The sequence below is a fragment of the Saimiri boliviensis genome, chromosome 4 (genome assembly GCF_048565385.1).
Source record: "Saimiri boliviensis isolate mSaiBol1 chromosome 4, mSaiBol1.pri, whole genome shotgun sequence".
Lineage (NCBI taxonomy): Eukaryota > Metazoa > Chordata > Mammalia > Primates > Cebidae > Saimiri > Saimiri boliviensis.
Window position 1 is genome coordinate 103,947,231 of NC_133452.1, and position 16,910 is coordinate 103,964,140.

The 16,910-nt window shown below is 43.5% G+C and overlaps 1 protein-coding gene across 11 annotated transcripts in view; it reads right to left on the bottom strand.

Moving 5' to 3' along the window:
* Positions 1-16,910, bottom strand: part of KIF6 (kinesin family member 6) — a 381,890-nt gene that overhangs the window by 104,448 nt on the left and 260,532 nt on the right. For 10 of the 11 annotated variants that reach the window (XR_012517286.1, XM_003923246.3, XM_074397999.1 and 7 more), the window contains one exon: positions 105-213. Coding sequence is in view for 10 of the 11 variants with exons in the window: in XM_003923246.3 (XP_003923295.2) it covers positions 105-213 (109 nt within the window). In the remaining variant the exon portion in view is untranslated. Of the gene's footprint in view, positions 1-104; positions 214-338; positions 1,101-16,910 lie in introns of those variants that run through there. The other variant, XM_074398007.1, reaches the window with a different exon arrangement.

Genomic DNA, 16,910 nt, shown 5'->3' on the forward strand with positions numbered 1-16,910 from the left:
GTAAAAGTTAGGCTGGGCAGATTAGGAAGGAGAGAGTAGCAGATCTCCTCTAGGCTGGCCTGGCTGAGCCTCGGAGGGCCAGCTGCTCTCTGAGACAGCCTTACCTCTGTTTCAGAATCTGCTTGTTGTCATCGATGGTAACGCTGTCAGCGTGGTCCCTCTTGAAGATTTCAAAGGCCTCCTGGCGTCCTAATGACATTTCCTCTCTCATTCCTGTTTGGAGACACAGGGAAATGGCCTCAGTCACAGCATCAGGATCCTATTAATTTCATTGTCACTTTAGTCAGACCACAAAACCAGCCCTGGCTCCAAGAAGCCCACAGCAGAGAGGCTCTGACCAGACAGGTGGCCTCAGGCTCTTCCAGCTGGCCACCAACCAGCCGAGGAGGCCCTTCCAGAGCCACCCGCTGCACCCCGCCAGGACTGTGCCTGCACAGCCATGTGACTCGTGGGGGTGGGGTTTGGAACGTCTGCTCAGAGGAAATGAAAACCAGAGCGCCGAGCCCTGGATTGCCGAGGACGTCTGCAGATGCACTTTCTTGCCATCGTTCAGTGCCACATTTCTTCCTGTTATGCCCTATTTTGTTATTCTGTTAAATTTCCAGGCATTTTGTTGAGAGAATTATAATCTAAACTGAAAGATGGCATCTAGAAAATTCTGCTTTTAGTCTCTGTTTAACAATTCATTCTTGTTTCCTGTGGTTAGTGAGCTGACCATAGCAGGGGTCGCTAGGTCATATCTAACTTCAATATCCTGTATTGCCTTTGCCAATAAAGGCCAACCTTCCCTGCTGGGCCCTGCTACTGGTTCGACTTCTGGAACCCAGGGTCAGTCCAGCCAGGACCAGGCTTTCCTCACCACCTCCTGGAGTGAGGGTCAGTGCAGATGTGTGCCTGGGACCTGTCAGTGAGAGCTGAATTTGCAGCTGGATTTTGGATGCTTTTTTTTTTTTTAAATGCTTCTGCCCTTGGTTCCTTTGCCTGGGAGGCCTTTTCCCATGTTTTCATCCAGTAGCTCTACCTCCGTGGAGCTTTCATCAAAGCCCAGGCAGAACACTCTTTCCACCGTGTTTCTTATCAATACCCCTATAACTCACACAGCCCAGTGGACACTGCGACTTCACGTGACAATCCCTTCTGGTGAAATGTAAGTTTCTCAGGCGGTAGAGATAATAGTTCTTTTTCCTTTTGGTGAATCCTAGTGTCTTGTTCAACATCTGGCATTTAGAAGGTGCTCAACATACATTTGTTCAGGTTGAGAATGAAGCTGGGTAGTGCTGAGCCTTGCTCTTATTACTGTGGGAACACAGTCCAGGGCTAGTTAGGCTCACTCTGAGGCCAAGGGTTCCACAGAGGCTTTCAAACGGGCCACTTACCACATCTCCTCTTGCCTGGAAAAAACTCTCTGAGTCCCATCACCCATCCCAAGGGTGAGTAACTGGACTAGCCCAGCTGACACCAATTTAACGATTACTGTTGATAAAAATAGTACCGTGAAAAATGTCTAAATGGTGAGGCACACAAAGACACCCCACCCTTTTCTGATCAGAAGCAAATGGGCACGACTCAGCTTTGTCTCCACATCTGCCTTGCACACTCTAGAATTGGGTAGGCCTGGGAATCCGCTTGTGTGAGGCGTGGAAAGATGATCCCTGATGCATGAGAGACATTGAGGGGCACATTTCACCAGCAGAGCCCCCCAGGAGCCAGCGAATTCATTCCACACCTCTCCTCTGTCTGGGTGTGCACCCAGTTCTAACACTGCATGCCTTTTGCTACATAATAAAATTATAACAGATAGTAGAGGACATGAGACTTTGGACTGGAGTTAGGAAAGAGGAAAGCTCCACAGAGACCACACTGGAGCCTGTCTAGAGGAACCCTAAATTGCCTCCCACAGGGGAGCTGATGAGCAGGCTTCTACCAACAGAGAAGGTGTTGGGGAGTGGGGGGGGGGGCGGTGAAAAAGTTGAGGGGGTGGGGAGTGAAAGGTTGCTCAAAAAGCTGCAGGGAAGAAGGGTTCACAGGCCCTTCCCTCCCAGGCTCTGCTTTCTTTGCAGAGTTGACAGTGTGAACTGACAGCTGGGTGGAAAGAGCCATGCCAGAGCCCATGGCAATGTGACAGCAGTTGCTCCTGGGAGAACGTACAATGCACTGAGCAGTCCACCGGAACTAACTATATTCCCAACAACCAACAACACAAACGTAAATGACAATGTGAAAACACAAAACAACATGAATCACGCCTTCCTCAAGGTGCACTGGGGCCTGGGCGCGGGGAGCAGAAAGGACATGGAGAGCACAGAGGAGACAAGCACAGGCAGTTTGGGATCATTGTGTACAGAGTCTTGAAGGTCCTGCTGAGAAATCTGGGGCCAGCAGCATAACATACTTTACATGCATTGCCAACTTTCAGAGACTTAAAATGGAATAAAGTATACATTATGGGAAAGTTACACTGAAAGGATTTAATACTCTTGTTGACTTAAAAGGCACTTAGGGGTCCTGCCATGCCAAGGGCTTATCATCAGGAACATAACATTGGTTTTCCTTCTATCACTGACAAGGTATTCTGGCGTTGGAGTTCTTTGATTGCGGGGACCACAGGTGAAGGACATTATAATGATGGCTATAGTCTTATCAGCTGGTTTCCTAAGTGTCCACTCGGGGAGGCCAAGGTGAGGTGGCTGAAGCATAGCCAGAAGGCAAAGAGGTGAGGCAAGGCTGGGATGCTTGCAGAGACTTCATGGCCACCACTTGGAGCAATGCTGAGGTCCACAGAGGGAGGGTCATGGGAAGGACTCACAGACAGCTCCAGTGTGTGAGCCCAGGTCCCAGCCTGGCCCTACTCTTGTCCATTCCCATCCTGCATGTTCGGAGCCTACATGCAGCTCCTTTGGATTGCACTAATATACTATTTAGCACTCCAATTTGGGATCAGCTGCAAAGTTAATAAATAGCTTTTTATTTTTTGAAGAAATCACTTCCTTTTCCCTCTGAGGATGTAGAAACAGGCTCTTTCTCCTATGGCAAGTTCCTGCCTCTCAGCATGCACTGTATGCATTTGAAAGAGAAAGAGCAAAGGAGCAAAAAGAGTGATTAAAAGCTCACCTTGCTAATGAGAAAATCATCTATTTATTTATTCTCTCAGGAAGTATTTATTTATATTAGTCATTGTGCTAGGCATGTGACAGAGATGTAAAGCTGAACATCAAAGCTTCGATCCTTGTGTTTAAAGAATTGAAAGTCCAGTAAGGGAGAAAGAAAAGTGAACAAATATTTACAATGGAGGTTGCTGCTTGCTGTAGAGAAGCATGTGTCCAGCACAGGAGACAGGGAGGGAGGGAGGGAGGGAGGGAGGGAGGAACTCTCTGGGAGAGTGGGAGAAGCCTGCAAGCCAGAGAGAGCAAGTGAACCTCATCTGGAAGGATCCTGAAGGATGGAGCAGCATTTCCCAGGTAGAGAAGACATGAAAGAAGATCCCAGGTGGAGGGGGCAGAGATGGAGTGCCAATTAAAAAGCCAACTTGATTAATACGGGTGGCTCTGCCATCCAATAGAAATGATCTCTAGTTGATTAAAAAATGAATTTCTTATATACACTATACCAAGCATAGTATCATGTGCCTTCTTACACATTATGTCAGTTAAACTTCTCTATGATCTCTGTTAATTTAATTTTATAGATGAGAAAACTGAGACGTAGACAAATATGTGATTATAAAGGGGTGAAAACTACCCAGCTTTTAGAGGCAGTCAGATCACTCCTAGCTCAGTTTTTCCATGGAAAGCAGGCCTGACAGAGAAGGCAAGGTGGTAGGGCTCAAAATGACCTGGTAATATTAATAGTAGATTTACCCATGAGATCATACTCTTATTAGTGCCTACCTAAAATGTTGGTTTATTTTTACAGTATCACAGAAAAACAGAACCACATATGTTTTGTTTTTTTTTTTACCACCTGCATAGTTTACTTCATCTGTTAATGTGTTTTATTATTATTTCTAGAATTTATAAGCTCCATGAGGGCAGGTATTTAAATTGCTTTTTTAATTTCAATAGCTTTAGGGGTACAAGTGTTGTTTTGATTACATGGATGAATTGTATAGTGGTGAAGTCTAGGATTTTAATGCACCCATCACCCGAATAGTGTACATTGTACACAATACCCAATAGGTAGTTTTTCATCCCTCACCCGCCTCCTAACCTTCCCTATTCTGAGTCTCCAATATCTATTATACACCACTCTGTATACATTTGCATAACTATAGCTTAGCTCCCACTTATAAGTGAGAATATGTGGTATTTGGTTTTCTGTTCTTGAGTTACTTTACTTAGGATAATGGCCTCCAGCTCCGTCCAAGTTGCTGCATAAGATATTATTTTGTTCTTCTTTGTGGCTGAGTAGTAATCCATGGTATATATATACACCACATTTTCTTTATCATGGATAATTGAGTTGTTTTCGTATCTTCTCAATTGTTGTGCTGTGACAAGCATATGCATGCACGTGTATTTTTTATATAATGACTTTCTTTGAGGAGATACTCAGTAGTGAGATTTCTGGATCAAGTGGTAGATTTACTTTTAGTTCTTTGAGAAATTTCTGTATAGTTTTCCATAGAAATTGTATTAATTTACAGTCTGACCAGCAGAGTATAAGCATTCCCTTTTCACCACATTTGTGCCAACATCTATTGTTTTCTGACTTTTTATTAATGAGCATTCTGGCTGGTGTAAGATGGCATTTCCTTGTGGTTTTAATTTGCATTTCCCTGATGATTAATGATGTGGAGTATTTTTGCATGTTTGTTGGCTATTTTTGTATTTTTTTTTTTGAGAGCTGTCTGTCCATGTCATTTGCCCACTTTTTAGTAGGATTATTTGATTTTTTCTTGCAGATTGGTTTGAGTTCTTCGTGGATTCTGGAGATTGCTCCTTTGTCAGATGCATAGTTTGCAAATATTTTCTTTCATTTTGTAGGTTGTCTGTTTACTCTGTTGATAACTTATTTTTCTGTGCAGAAGCTTTTTAGGCCCCATTTATTTATTTTTGTTTTTGATGCATTTGCTTTTAGGGTGTTAGTCATAGATTCTTTGCCTAGTCCAATGTTCAATAGAGTTTTCCTATTTTTTTTCCTAGAATTTTTATGGTTTCAAGTCTTAGATTTAAGTCTTTAATGCAGCTTGAGTTAATTTTTGTACATGGTGAGAGATATGGATCCAGTTTTATTCTGCTACATGTGGCTATCCAATTTTCCAAGCACCATTTATTAAATATAGTGTCCTTCCCCAGTGTATATTTTTGTCTGCTTTGTCAAAGTTCAGTTGGTTGTTAAGTATTTGCTTTATTTCTGTGTTTTCTATTCTGTTCCATTGGTCTGTGTGTCTGCTTTTACACCAGTATCATGCTGTTTTGGTTCTTATATCTTTGTGGGTATAATCTGAAATCAGGTAATGTAATTCCTCCAGATTTGTTCTTTTTGCTTAGGATTGCTTTGGCTATTCAGGCTCTTTTTTTGATTCCATATAAATTTTAGGGCTTTTTTTTTTCTTCTAAGTCTGTGAAAAGTAACATTGGTATTTTGATAGGAATTACATTGAATCTATAGATTGCTTTGGGCAGTATGGTCATTTTCACAACATTAATTCTTCTGATTCATGAGCATGGGATGTTTTTCAATTTGTTTATGTCAGTTATGGTATTTTGTAGTTCTTTTTGTAGAGATTTTTCACCTACTTTGTTACCTGTATTTCTAGGTATTTTATGTTTTTTGTAGCTATTGTAAAAGGGATTGAATTTCTGATTTGAGTCTCAGCTTGCTCCTTGTTGGTGTAAGCAGTACTACTGGCTTGTGTACATTGATTTTGTAAACTGAGACTTTACCGAGCTCATTTATCAACTCTAGGAATCTTTCAGAGAATTCTTTAGGATTTTCTAGGCGTAAGATCATAACATTGGCAAACAGCGGTAGTTTGACTTCCTCTTTTCCAATTTGGATAAAAGGAAGAATTTTTGTCAATTTTGTTTGCAGCAGTATTTCTAGAATCCAGACAGTACTTGGCACACAGGAGCACTATAGTATATTTGACACACAAAATATCTTTTGAATGAATGAATGAATGAAAAATGCTTTAGATGCTTACTGTCTTCCCTTCTGGTATAGCATATTGTGATGCTGTGAAAAAGGAGGCATGTACCCATTGTTCTCTCTCTCTCTCTCTGCCACCATGCTACTGGGCAGTTTCATCTCCTACATGGTATGATTTTAGAAATTCAATACCATCTTCTTCCCACTACATGTCACCATATTTGCTGGTCCACCATTCAACATGAATTCCAACTCCAAGAAGCTTTTATAAAAATGCAACCACAGTTCTACCCCACATAAAGACATGTCAGTCAGTGGTGAACTGCATGTACAACGGCGTCCCATATGGTATCATAGTTGTTGTAATGCCATAGTGCAACACATTTCTCACATGGTTGTAGTGATGCTGGCACAAATAAGCTGGCTGTGATACAAGTTATATAAAAATACAGCATATAAAATTATGTACAGTATATAATACTCGATAATAAATGACTATTTTATTGTTTTATGCATTTACTATACTATGCTTTTTTTTTTTTTTTTTTTTTTTTAACGAGTTTTCTTCTTGTTGCCCAGGTTGTACTGCCGTGATGCGATCTCGGCTCACTGCAACTTCTGCCTCCCGGGTTCAAGTGATTCTCCTGCCTCAGCCTCCCGACTAGCTGGGATTACAGGCACCCGCCACCAGGCCTGGGTAATTTTTTGTGTTTTTGGTAGAAACGAGGTTTCACCATGTTGGCCAGGTTGGTCTCAGACCCCTGACCTCAGGTGATCTACTGGCCTTGGCCTCCCAAAATGCTGGGAGTACAGGTGTGAGCCGCTGCGACTGGTCTATACTATACTTTTTATCACCATTTTAGAGTATACTTCTCCTACTTATAAAAAATAAGTTAACTGTAAAAAAAGCCTTGGGCAGGTCCTTCAGGAAGCATTCCAGAAGAAGTCATTGTCATCATAGAAGATGACAGCTCCACGTGTGGTACTGCCCCTAAAGACCTTCCAGTGGGACAAGGTGTGGAGGTGGAAGACAGTGACACTGATTGTTCTGACATTGAAGGCCTAGGATAATATGTGTGTTTGTGCCTTAGTTTTTAACAAAATAGTCTAAAAGGTTAAAAAAGATTTTTTTTTTTTTTTTTTTTTGAGACGGAGTTTCGCTCTTCTTGCCCAGGCTGGAGTGCAATGGCGCGATCTCAGCTCAGCGCAACCTCCGCCCCCTGGGTTCAGGCAATTCTCCTGCCTCAGCCTCCTGAGTAGCTGGGATTACAGGCACGCGCCACCAGGCCCAGCTAATTTTTAGTATTTTTAGTAGAAACGGGGTTTCACCATGTTGACCAGGATGGTCTCGATCTCTTGACCTCGTGATCCACCTGCCTCGGCCTCCCAAAGTGCTGGGATTACAGGCTTGAGCCACCGCGCCCGGCCCTAAAAAAGATTTTTTAATGGGGAAAAGCTGATAGAATAAAGACATAAAGAAAACATATTTTTGTACAGCTATATAACGTGTTCGTGTTTTAAGCTAAGTGTTATTACAGAGTTAAAAAGTTAAAAAATTAAGTTTACAAGATAAAAAAGTTACAGTAAGCTAAGGTTAATTTATTATTGAAGAAATATTAGAAAAAATGAATTTAGAGTAGCCTAAGTGTACAGTGTTTATGAAGTCCATAGCAGTGTATCGTAATGTCGTTAGGCCTTCACACTCACTCACTACTCACTGACTCACCACTCACTGCAGTCCTTCAAATTCCAGTTATGATAACTTCCCTATCCAGGTGTTTTTTTATGTTTTATACTGCATTACTACTATACCATTTCTATGTATAGATACACAAATGCTTACCATTGTGTTACAATTGCCCGCAGTATTCAGTGTGGTAACATGCTGTACAGGCTTGTAGCTGAGGAGCATTAGTGTATCCCATCTAGCCTAGGTGTATAATAGTCTATACCATCTAGGTTGCTTTATGTATACACTGTGATGTTCACAATATTATGAAATTGCGTAACAATGCATTTCTCACAATGTATCTCAGTTAAGTGACACAAGACTAGACTCTTGAAGGTATCATTATTTTAGTGCTAGCAAAGAAAAACTCCACAATTTATTGACAATGAGCTAAGAGGTACTGCAAAGACATACACTTTATCTTCCTCCAAACTTTGTTTAGTCTGTGACTCAGCTCCTCATCAGAGCTGAGGACTTTGGAAATTTGCCATGTTCACTTCTAGAGCTTGCTTTCAGTGAATTTTAATCACAGATCCCAGCACTGGACCTCTGAAAATATGAATGATACGAGAAGCCTGCTGGCTTGCTGAGTTACAGAACCATTTAAAACCTGAAGGAGAGGAATTTCTGAGTCTCCGTCTCCAAAACACGACATTGCAATTTGGGTTGTGAGCTGGATGGAAAATATTTACAAGTCCCAAAGGTATAACCTCTTCTGAATTTTGATAACGATCAAAGAGCACTTAGGTAGACATGGTAGTCAACAAGCAGCTTCCAAAATCAGCCTCTGGGGGTTGGGTTTCTGAAAGCATTAGGCATCCAAATTCTTGTGTACTGGTCCCTTACCCACTTCTTAATGCTCTCTTTGTGTGTGTGTGTGTGTGTGTGTGTGTCTGTGTGTGTGTGTGTGTGTGTGTGTGTGTCTGTGTGTGCAAACCTGAAATTCAGTTACTTATTTTGCTAACGAATACAATTTGGTACTTTGGGAAGCCCTCTCCACCTCCAGCACAGGGTCCCATGGAAACCAAATGGAAAGAAAAAACATCGGAAGTGGAGAGTTTATGCTATTGCCTTTGGGCCTGCTGTCTGATTTCCTTTAGTCTGGGGTACGTGGGCCAGAGCTTATTTTCCTGGCTGCTCCCAAACAACCTACTGCTGCTTAAGCTATTGCTCAGAAATTGACAAAAGTAAAAAGATGGAGTGTGTTATTCATGCTGAAAAATGATTTCCTCGTCAGAGCCAAAAATATATTTTCCTTGGGAGATATTCACTCATGTGGGGCCTCAATTCTCTCTGACTAAAGAAGAGAGAGAAGATCAGCAGGGGATGATGAACAGTGAGTGGGGGGTGGATTCCAAGGAGACAGGGGTTTAGAACACAGTTTTGGGACTAAAAGCAGGAGAAGGTTCAGAGCCAGGTGGGGGGCATGCAGTGGTAAGGCAGAAAGGAAGCTGATGATTCACAGTGGGAATCATATGGAAGGATGATTACACTCTGCGGCTCAATAGTGGAAGCTCTTTAAACTGAAGGTTAAGGGAATGGCTGTAATGCCACAATAGGATAAACAGCTACAATGTTTAGAATCTGGAAGCGCATACAACAATGAGAAGCAATGGGCAGAGATCAAGTGTGTTTTTTTATGGTGTCTGAAATAACCTTCTATCTGAAGTGAAATTTCTTGGTAAGTGTTGACTTGGGTGAAATAGACAAAAATACCCTCACATAAATAATGAGAAGAGCACTCCATCCCTGGAATTCCATTCCAGTGGGTTCCAAACCCCCATCTCCTTGGAATCCACCCCCCTCTCACTGTCCATCATCCCGTTTGTCTTCTCTCCCTTTTGTTCTTTAGTCTGAGAGAACTGAGGTCCCTGAGTATGTGGAGAAGATAGAATGAATGGGCTGATGGGAGGCAAAGGAAAGAAGGATTTAGAAGAGAGATGAGGCAGAGCTGAGGAAGGGACAGTCTATTGAGCTGTAGCATGAAATATAAAGGTCAAGAAGGATAGGAAGGTCAGAGGGAAGGTCAGTGGTCCCACACTCTTGAGACTGGTGCTCTATGTCTCCAAGGGCACAGAGAGGAAATAGTGGCTTCGGCCAGAAACTTAGGTGCAGGACAAGCCAGCCAGCAGCTTCGACAATGGAGAGCCAAGGATGCACTGACACTGGACTGAATACATGCATGGAATGGACAGGTGGGGGCTGGGCTAGTGGACCTTATAAGAGTAATGAGCCATCTCCCAGAAAGATTAGATGGGACAGTAGAGATAGTGTCTTTACTCCCCTCCACCCCCGATAAGGATGCTTGTGATTTAAGAAGGAGGAGTTTCTGGAAGGTTCATGAAAGACAAGAATGTTGAATACACAGCCCCTATGTTACCACTTTCCCTCTTCATACCCCTAGAAGACATAGCTGACCAACCCCAGCATTCTTTCCTGGGAAATTAATCATAGCATTAGAGTTCTCAGCACAGCTTTTCAGCAGCCTCTGCCAGTCAATCATCCCTGGCATAGAAGCTCTTCCTTTAATAGGTGGCTTCCAGATTACTAACCAATTAAATGACAACTGCCATTTGATAATAGCAAATGTCATCATTTACTGCTACTGTCATCATTCCTGTGCCACCTGGTCCCATTGCTTTAGGAACTGACATGCAGATGGTCTCCCCTGGAGAGCAGCATCATGCTCTAGCATGCCTGTATCACTGAGGGACCCTCTATTTGTGTTCCTTCACCTCCAGGGTGATGGAGGTCACTGCAGCAAGCAGAGCCATCTGTCATGGTTCTGCTAACTTTAAAGGGCCTGGTGGAGCCCAGCTACAATTTGAGGGGTTGCTGGGCGGGTACCACAGGGTATGAAATCTGAGGATGAGGGGAAGAAAAAAAGCCACGGCCAAAGTGACTGCAGATGTGAAGACCAGAGATCAGATCTTTTGGGGTGACCAAGGACACTCGGTCAACTTACTTCCTCCTCTTGATTGACAATTTCTGGAATGGGCTGGTGCCCCAAGGCTTGGAGGTTAAAGGGCTATGTTGAACTCAAATAATATCACCTGGGCTAAAGTCCTCAGTTTAGGACTTGCCTTGGAGTTTCTTAAGTAGCCACATGAAAGATGTCAAAGGAAACTTTAATTAGTAGGTTCTTAGGGCTGGCTTGGACCAGGCTGAAGCATGGTAAACTTGGCAGTGGCTGTAGGGAGGAGAGCGAAGGGAAAATCTGAAGTGGAAAGCCGCATAAACCTTAGGAGACCCACCCAATGGTGGCACCACATCTAAATAAATCAAATGGGTTCCTGAATCCTGATGCCAGAAATCACACATCCCACGAGCAACCCACACAGGCCCAGCAGTGCAGACCACACGGGCCGGGTGGAATGAAGGGGGCAGTGCTCAAGGCAGGTTGTGTTTTCCTTTCGTCTTGGTGACTGCATCTGATTCACCCACCTGCTGTGGCTGTCTCCTGGACTTTCCCTTGAGCAGGTGAAGAGAGGTCTGGCGTGCCAAGGAAGTGGACAGGCCTGGAGCCCCTAAAACAATGGCAGCTACTCTGGGGCAGTTTCTGATTGCCAGCAATAACAAAAGACATTTAAACAGTAGTCTTCAAGAGCATCTGCAGAAAACACTCATTTTCCTAACCCAGCATCTCTGGAGTTTTTATTTTGTAAGTGTTCTCATCCAGGACAAAGTGCCCACATGGGCTCTTACAGAAATCCTTGGACAGACGCAGGCACTGAGCTTGGAAAGCAGCCTGGTCATGCTGGTAGTTCTGTGTTTTAGAGCCAGCTTAGGAATCTGGAGGCCAGCAACGTTTCCATTAAACAAGACAGCACGCTGTGGCTCCTGCTGCCAGGCCAAACTGGACCTAGTGAGTCTTTTCTACTGATTTTAGCCCACAGATGTGGCAGCACTGAAAGAGCCTGGATGTCTAATTCCAGGCTCAGTATTTGGACCAATCCTGGGAATCTCAGTGGAAGAACACGTGTGTCTGAATTCTTTGTAGGTTGACTGATAGCTCCCTGAACAGAAAGGAAACACTTTTCTTCAGCTTAGAAAGAGGCTCCAGATTCTACAGAACACAGGATTCCCTGAGTCTCAGATGTCCTTGACTGCTTCCAGAGGCCATGGTTCACAGGGTCCTGTTGAGTGGCTTCCACCCCACTGAGATGAGCTCTTGTGTCAGCCTGTGCTTCAAAGGCAGTGATTAAAGTATTGTTGATGTGTCCTGTTGTCTAAGAAATGAGGTGAATTTTCTATCTATGCCTAAGTTAGGAATGGATTCACTATAGACTCATTTATTTTCATGTATTTTATTTTATTTATTTTTATTTTATTTAAGACAGAGTCTTGCTCTATTGCCCAGGCTGGAGTGCAGTGGTGCAATCTTGGCTCACTGCAAATTTTGCCTCCCAGGGTCAAGTGATTCTTGTGCCTCAGCCTCTCGAGTAGCAGGGACCAGAGGTGTGCACCACCACACCTGGTTAATTTTTGTATATTTAGTAGCAATGAGGTTTTGCCATGTTTGCCAGGCTGGTCTTGAACTCCTGGCCTTAAGTGATCCACCCACCACGGCCTCCCAAAGCCCTGGGATTACAGGTGTGAGCCACCACGCCTGGCCAATTTTCATACATTTTAAAAAGAGAATTAAAGAACTGCATTCTATCTAAGTAGCGAAAAAATAAATATCCCTTCCCTGAAATATGTATGCATTTAAGTACAATTCTGTTCCCTAGCTTCTAAGTAAGTAGATGCAAAATGGAGTTTAGATATGCTTATATTCACGTTTTGGGGAAAAAGGAAGGGGAAATTTGTTTTTTTGTGTGCCTCCCCCAGTGAACAGTGGTGAAAAGAGGTGAGAAGGATCCAGGAGGTGATCATTTCCCCCTGACCTCTCTATATCCTAATAACTTCTTCCCTGGAAAGCATTTTATTGTTTAAATATAACATTTGTTTATTCATTCGGGCTGAATCAACTGGTGAAACAGACCATCTGTTAACAAGTACTGAATATCTACTCTATTGACACCCTTTTCTATGGTTAGTTGGAGATAAGTAAAAGAAATATTGTCCTTGACCATACAATTTAGCTCAGCATCGAGGGCACAGGAAAGTCAAAGCTTATGTTAAAAAGCAGGTGAAGCAGACAGACCATGCACATGGTTCAAAAGGTGTAGATGACTGGGGAGAGCAGAGGAGCCGGTGATCAGATTGGAGAAGGATTTCTCAGGGAATATTTCTCCTGAGGCAGGTTTTAGAAGCACCGAGAAGCAGGAGCTAGAGGAAAGAGGTTCGGTGTTATTCCTGCATAGGCAATAGAATGGCAAATCCACAGGGATGGGGCAGATCTCACCAGGTAAAGGGCTTGGCATGGAGACTGGCAGGACCTCAGGGATTTCCTTTGGCTGCCGGGGGCATTCAGGCTCGAGTGGCCAGTAGGACCAGACGCCATAGGTATTATATGCTTCGTTTTATAGATGTGGAGCCTGAAACTTAGAGCAATGTAAATGGCAGATCCAGAGCACACAGCTAGTAGTTGATACCAGCACTCAACCCATGGCTTCTGCCTCCAAGTCCTAACTTCATTCCCCAACCACTGAACAGGAATCACAGAGTAGCCTGCTGTCACACTAAAGGAAATCTTCAATCATTTGAAGGAGAAGGGGGAGAACTGCCTGACAAGCCTGTGGAAAACTTCAGTGGGTCTCTGCCTTGAAATACCTTGGGCAAACTTTAGCTCCAAGCTCACTGCCTGGGACACAGTAGACACTTCAAACAAGTTTGTTGACTGAATGAATGAGCAAGGAGAGATCTCCAGTGAAACTGTTTTTCTTTTCCTTCCATTCCTTCTTCCCTCCCCTCTCCCTTCCTCCCCCCTCCCTTCCTCTCTCTCCTTCCCTTCCTCCCTCTCTCTCTCACTCCCTCTCCCTCTCCTTTTCCCTCTCTCTCTCTCTTTCTTTCTTTCCAACAGAGTTTTGCTCTGGTTGCCCAGGCTGGAGGGCAATGGCATGATCTCGGCTCACTGCCACCTCTGCCTCCTGGGTTTGAGTGATTCTCCTGCCTCAGCCTCCTGAGTAGATGGGACTATAGGCACCCGCCACCATGCCTGGCTACTTTTTATATTTTTACTAGAGATGGGGTTTCACCATATTGGCCAGGCTGGTCTTAAACTCCTGACCTCAGGTGATCCACACACCTCGGACTCCCAAAGTGCTGGGACTTACAGGCATGAGCCACTGTGCCTGACCAAAATTGTTTTTCTTAAAAGTGTTATTTGTTAAACTGTACATATATCTCTAATGTAGTTTTTTGTGCATATATTTTACAATAAAAATAAAGAAAATGTGGCAGCCATGAATCATTTATTTAAAAGTCTCTGACAGAATGAATGAGTAAATGTGGAATATACTATAAAAAGTGAAAGTGTAAAAATGTTATAATTATCACCATAAGTAATAATGAGTCACCTAAAAACCCACCCGCAGCAATCTGTTAAGAGTGAAAGAACTACTTTAACACAGTAGGAGAATTCTTAAGGTAGTTACAAATTATGGGTTAGCAACGTAGGGAGAGACAGTGGCTAAAATGGTCAGGCTGCCTCTACTGTTTCTGCATTCTCTGCTTCCCAACCACACCCGCCAGGCTCATTCCACAGTAACAACCTTATCTCATTGAGAAAATAAATGCAACAGGACAGGGGCTTTCCATCACTGTGTCTTCTGGTGGACTCTCACGTATACTGTAGTTCAAGGTTTCCCTCTGGGAACAACAGAATACTATCCACCATATTATCAAAGCCCATCCCCTTCACCCGGGCTGTGGTTGGGAAGCTTCTCTCCTGGCCTTCTTCCCTGATCCCTTCTCTTTTGTCTGAACAATTTCCCCATTAGATTATTTCCAGCAGTACAAAGCCATATTTTAAAATTCATGCTGAATTGGTTATAGTTAAACGTAGATATATATGAATTGGTAGGTACCAAACAGAAGGTTAAAACATTCATGTTTGCTGGCCTTGATTTCACTGATGGAAGAGGAGAAGACATGGAAGATAATCCATTCATAATGTGACTGGCAGAGTAGGAGACTTAGGAACACTTAGACTGTTGGGGGAGAAAAAAACTCTCTTAACAATATCCTCCCTTCACCCCATTAACCCTCCGGTTATCTTTCAATGTCTTTGGTCCCTCTTCACTGAAACACCTCAACAGCGTTGTCCACATTCACCTCTCAATTCCCTCACCTCCTATTCTCACCCAGGGTAGTCCAATGGACTTTCATCCCCGCTACTCCATTGAAATTGTCCCTTCAAGATCCCCAGTGATGTCTGCATTGCCAAAAGCAGTGGTCAGTTTTCTGTTTTTATTTTAGTTGGCCTCTTGGTAAATGATACAGCAATCAGGTTAGGGAACTGCATGTAATTCTTACTGGCCAGCGGGCTGTGAGCAGCAGTGATATGTGTTTCTTCCTGGCTAAAGCACTGGAGAGCCCCTGTACTCTCTCTTTCCTCACTCTAGTGATGGGGGTCATGGCAGATACAGTCTCCATCAGCCTGGGTCTTTGGGGATTGTGGACCAGAGCTCTTACCTTTCTGGCCCACATTATTCAAGAAATATGTATAAAAATACATTTTATTAATTTTTTTTGAGATGAAGTCTCGCTCTTGCTCAGGCTGAAATGCAATGGTGCAATCTCAGTTCACTGCAACCTCTGCCTTCTGGCTTCAAGTGATTATACTGTCTCAGCCTCCTGAGTAGCTGGGATTACAGGTACCTGCTACAACACCTGGCTAATTTTTGTACATTTAGTAGACACAGGGTTTCACCATGTTGGCCAGGCTGGTCTTGAACTCCTGACCTCAGACGATCCACCCACCTTGGCCTCCCAAAGTGCTGGGATTACAGATGTGAGTCACCACGCCCAGCTAAAATACATTTTATTAAATGCCACTGATATTTTGTGCTCATTTATTAACAGAGCATAACCTAGTCTATCCTGACCAACATTTAGTTAGTGAAACAGTTGTCCAGCTCCTTCCTGCCTGAAGCACTTTCATTCCTGGCTTTCTGTGACACTACTCCTTCCAGGTTTTTCTCCTACCTCCCTGGCTTCTCTTTCCAGCCTTCAGGTATTGTTTAGCTCTGGACGCTATTCTCTTTCAACAGGTGATTTTATTCAGGTGCATGGCTTTACTATACACAAATGGCTCCAAAATGACTTCCCCTTTGAGTGCCAAAGTGGGACATCTGACAGTCCACTCCACTGGGAGTCTTTACTTGAAGGTTTAATTGGCATAGCAAACTTAACATACCCCAAACAGAACTCTTAATTTCATGCTCCATTCTAAGCTCTATCCCAAGCTGTTTCCCCTAATTGTTTCCATATCAGTAAATGGCACCATTTGCTCAAGCAAAAAGCCTAAGATTCTTCCATGATTCGTCAACCCCCACACGCCATCAGCTCTAGCGGTAACTCTTGCCAACAGTCCTTTCAGAATAATGCCTTATACCTCTCTGCTTCTCTTTGTCTCTCTTTTTAGCCTAATCTAAGTCGTTGCCGTTTCTTCCCTGGACTGTCTCCTGATGGCCTTGCCAGCTTCGGTTTTGCCCTCCTGCAATATGTTCTCTATATAGCAACCTGAATGATCTTTTAAGAATATGATTATGTCACTCTCTGCTTTACCCTCTCCTGTGGCTTCCCATGGACAAAGCCAAACCTGAATATACTGAACCTCCTTGGCCTAGCAGGACCTCCTGATATCACCTGGTCCCTGGTGACATCCCTCCGTCTTCATGCCACTCCCAGATGTTCTTTGTTCATGCCTTCTCGACTCCATGGCCACCTTTCAGCTGCTCAACTATGCAAGCAGTGTTCCTACCTTTGGGCCTTTATATTTGCTGCTTGTTTCCCTGTCTGGAATGTTCTTTTCTGGGATCTTTGTGATTATCAACCCATTGTTCAGCTGCAGCTCCCTCGTCACCTTCTTTAGTCCCCAACCCGCCACCACGATTTTCTACCCTCTTTTTCTGTTTTATAGACTTCCTTAGCACTTATCAGCCTCTGAAACCACATGTATGTATGTATTGTATGGAGTGAAAAC